Source organism: Jaculus jaculus, chromosome X (assembly GCF_020740685.1).
Source record: "Jaculus jaculus isolate mJacJac1 chromosome X, mJacJac1.mat.Y.cur, whole genome shotgun sequence".
Classification (NCBI taxonomy): domain Eukaryota; kingdom Metazoa; phylum Chordata; class Mammalia; order Rodentia; family Dipodidae; genus Jaculus; species Jaculus jaculus.
The window spans coordinates 86,831,738-86,836,184 of record NC_059125.1 but is presented as its reverse complement, the minus strand read 5'-3'; the positions used below and the strand labels follow the sequence as shown (position 1 = coordinate 86,836,184).

At 37.8% G+C, this 4,447-nt stretch overlaps 1 protein-coding gene across 1 annotated transcript; it reads right to left on the bottom strand.

The window, feature by feature from the left end:
* Positions 1–1,678: 1,678 nt before the first annotated feature.
* Positions 1,679–3,259, bottom strand: LOC101613376 (cyclin-D-binding Myb-like transcription factor 1). The gene has a single exon (XM_045139907.1). The coding sequence runs from the start codon at positions 3,257–3,259 to the stop codon at positions 1,679–1,681; it is 1,581 nt and encodes a 526-aa protein (XP_044995842.1).
* Positions 3,260–4,447: the final 1,188 nt, after the last annotated feature.

Below are 4,447 nucleotides of genomic sequence, written 5' to 3'. Positions count from 1 at the left end.
GAGAGAGAGAGAGAGAGGGAGAGAGAGATACAGAGAATGGGTGCATAAGGGCATCTAGCCACTGGAGACAAACTTCAGATGCATGCACCACCTTGTGCATCTGGCTTATGTGAGCCCTGGGTAATCGAACTTAGGCCCTTTGGCTTCATAGGCAACTGCCTTAATCACTAAGCCATCTCTCTACCCTGAGGACATTCTGATAAGAGACACAATTTGTTGGGTTTGATAAGTAAATCCAAGGGTTTGACATGAGTGAAAGTATGTGTGAGCATAGAGGAGAAGGCTACTCCAAGTGTCTTACTTTCCTTAACAGATGCTGTGCCCCAAAATATTGAAAAATTTACCATTCTTAAAGGACTAGCCAGTAAAGACTTCAAATTGTTTGAATTTTGTCAGCCATTGCTCGCTTGAGGCATTGTGCTAAATGAAATCAAGATATATCTAAACATACCTTCTTGTAGAAAGGAATTTTGAACACATGTATTGAAAAGAAGAGATATAGTAGAAGTTTTTGAGATTTTAGGACAAATATTTTATTTTGGTGACACTTTTTACTGACTTCCTATTGTCCAGGCATACAACTTTTGCTTATAAATACAATTTCACATTAACATAACAAAGGATGAAAAGGCAATATTGATTGAAAAGATAAAATTATAAGCATAAATAATTTAAAGACATAGAGATGTATATTACTGCATTTAACCTTTGGTGACCTTAAAACTTTTCAGTAGGGGAGGTAAATAAATCTGACAACACTAAATACAAGGAAAATTGAATTAAAATTCATATACTCTTCTTTGTACACTTTCATTGTCTTATAACATATACTTAGATGGAGATAGAAAGTCAAAAAATCAGTACTCTTTATGGAATAAGCATTGTTGCTATGTAAAAGCCAGAGGAATGGTAAATGAAGCTTCTTCAAGGGACTCCCACTTCATTTTAGATATTGTAATAACAGTTTGGCTTCTTTGCACAGATGACCTGTTTCTAAGAATTAGTACTGACAGTTTCCAAGTCTTCATTACCATTTGAGTGTACCAACACAGTACTGCTCCAAGATGACAAACAGTATTTGACCTTCTGTGATGTTGAATTATGGGTTATGTTAGTGTTGTCAAAAGCAAAGGCAGTATCTGTAATTTTAGATGACTGGATAAGGCCATATAAAGACAGACTAATAAGCTCAATTTAAGTAAGTCTTTTATGAACTAGTTCCACTATGGTGGGAAACTCAGTTGTCAATAACAAATGCACTGGCTAAATCAGTGACAGGGGGAATCTTGTTTAAGGTCATTGTAATGGCTGCTTTCTATGTTCTGATCATAACACTATACATCAGTTCTGTGCTGTGTTGGTCACTGAATTGAGGCACAGAGTACCATGAACGATGACAGCAGTGTCAGTTTAGGTCTGATGAAGTGCATCTGGAGGCTCAGGAGAAGCAGCAGAAGGACTGTCTATATCAACCATTGAAATTTTGCTCATCAAATTAGATATGCTGGGGATAAAGCTTGAAAAACAATGGGTTAACAAGAATAAGGAGGAGCAGATGTTGAGTTATAGGGGAGTTAGCATGGAGGGTTAGGAGAAATTTCAATTTGAAATTTTGAAGGAAAGAGATTTCTGGAGTACCAGTGGATGGTAACTGGAAGGATGGGAAAATCCCAAGTGTCTATTGTGTTTTACTGTTGGGTGCTACTGGGACTGAGTCAACAGCAGCAGAAGGGGAGTCTGTTGAAGGTGCATTAGTGACCTGGTCTGGAGTGTGCAATGTTGGCATGGAGAATGGAAAGATGGCTCCATGATCTTCCAAGGTGAATATGCTGGAATGAGCATTCTGGACACTGGAAAAAGAATTAGTGTTTGGAACTTCAGATTCTGATTCATTCTCCAAAAGGTCTGGTTTGTATTTGCAGTTCTTGTGTTTACGGTTCTTCTGTGACAGTTGAAGTTGTCTTATTAAGACAGGGAATGAAATATCCTTATAATTTGCAATTTGCCTTTTCATGTTCTGCCATTTATTTCGAAGCCATTGTGGTGAACGTGCACTGCTCCATCCCTGGGCTAAAAGATCCCACTGGATATCATTTTCATCAGCAACATCAAGCTCTGCTAGCTTGAGGATGAAACTAGCTTCATCTTTCTTGGTCCACTCAGTGCCTCCACTCTGTTTCCAGTTCAGGTAGTTGAGCCACTTAGAACGACATTGTTTTTCTGAGCGGGAACCCACTCGTTCAGCCACAGCTGACCAAGGCACACCCTGGGTGACACTATCAGTTGGTCCAGTGCTTGTCAATTCATGAATAATATCTGTAAGTCTCTGTTCTTCATCTTCTGTCCATTTTCCAGTGTTGCAAATGTTCACCATCCTTCGGCACCGATCTTTGACAGAAGATGCACTTCTTCCTAGTGCTGCTCCTATTTTCACCCAGTCATTACCATGTTGTATGTGAAGCTCCTTGAGCTTCTCAACCTCCTCATGAGTATACTTTCCCACATGGTTTCTGTCATCATACATGCGAACCACTCTTCTATAAACTGCAAACAATGGCCGATTGAGGCCTGTTGCTATAGCCCTGTAGAAATCTTTTCTTTTGCCTTTGGATATCTCAAATATTATTTCTCTAGCATCTGTAAATCCATGTGTGTTCATATAGCTCTCAATATTTTGCATCAAAGTTTCAGTTTCTTCCTTGGACCACATGCCCTTCCTCCATGTATGTCCATGACTGGTTAGAAAATCCTTGTCTTCTTTTGTCATAAGCCATGCTTGGCTTCTTCCTGAAACATCCTCATCATCCATGGTAGATGTTCCATTGAGTTGCTCATTCTTTAAAACCTGGAACTTCATCATGGCTTCTAGAGAATTACCATGACCTTTCTCCTTATTGGTGGTGGTCATGGCCACTTCAAAGCTTGGATCCCTTTCCCAAACTGGTAGTGCATGCTCTAACATCCCTGGGATACAATCATCAATGATCTGATCATCATCAGAGTAGAAGCAAGGCCGTAAGCTTGGATCCCCTTCCCAAACTGGTAGTGCATGGTCTAGCATGCCTGGGATAGAATCATCAATGATCTGATCATCCTCAGAGTAGAAGTAAGGCCTTTTCGGTAATGGTTCCAAATTGTCTGCTTCATATGTTTCATTCTGAGAGTAGAAGGCAATGTTACCTCCTGTGTCCTGAGTAAACATCACAGGTTGCTCCATTTCTACTGTTAATATGTCACAATTATTTTCAGTTGTACTCATTCTGACATTCAGTCAAAGACTGGATCACCTAGATGGTCCACACAGAATTAAGTGTAGATGATAAGTCTCTGAGAACAGAAACTTAGTTTAAGAAATTCTAAAATACTTAGACAAGAGTTCTGAAATTTTGTGATCTGCTTCAATATCCATCGCAATGCTGAAAAAATAAAAATATTAGTCATCTATTACTTGAAACTTAGCATTAAATAGATAATTATTCTATAATCAAATAAATACCCAAACTTAAATTACAGACATTTGAATGTGGCTTATTCATATGAGATTTTAGAGTAGATCAAAAGGCTCAAATAAATTTAAAAAAAAAGGCTCCCTTACAAATAATGCTCAACACAGTTTACATATTAAGGATTTTCTAGCCAACACTATTTCCACAAAAATTAAGAGGCTTGCCCTTCATCTCCTGAAAATAAATGTGAATTTAGAAGATCAAAAGACCTCACGTGCTCCTAAATAAGTAGAATTAATATTATAAAAATCGCAAGTCTACCAAAAGCAATAAACAGATTTAATGCACTACCATTAAAAATTCCACCATCATTCTTCACAGAGATAGAAATAAATGATCTTAAATTTCATATGGAATGGCAGCAGGCCCTGTATATCCAAATATATCCTCAGGAAAACAGAAACAAAAACATGCTACTGACATAAAAACAGAAACATAGACCAATGGAACAGAATTGAAGACCCAGGCCTTTGGTCAAATAACCACAGCTACTTGATCTTTGACAAAGATGCCAGTTGTATAGACTGGAAAAAAGACAGCATCTTCAACAAATAGTGTTGGACAAACTGGGCAACCACATGTAGAAAAATAAAACTAGGCCCACTCATTTCTCCAGACACAAAAATCAAGGCCACTTGGATTAAAACCTCAATATAAGACCTGAAAATCTTCTCCTACTGGAAGAAAAAAATAGGAGGAACTCTCTATGATATAGGAGTGGGGAAAGACTTCCTGAACAAAACCCTAGTAGCCCAGGAACCAATATGATCTCATGAAGCTAAAAGGCTTTTGTACAGACAAACATAACATAAGCAGAACTAGTAGATTACCCATTGAATAGAAAAAAAATCTTCATCAGTTATACTACTGACAGGGGCCTAGTATCTAGAATCTAAAACTAATTTTTTTAAAAAACATAAACAATAAAAAATTCAAACAAC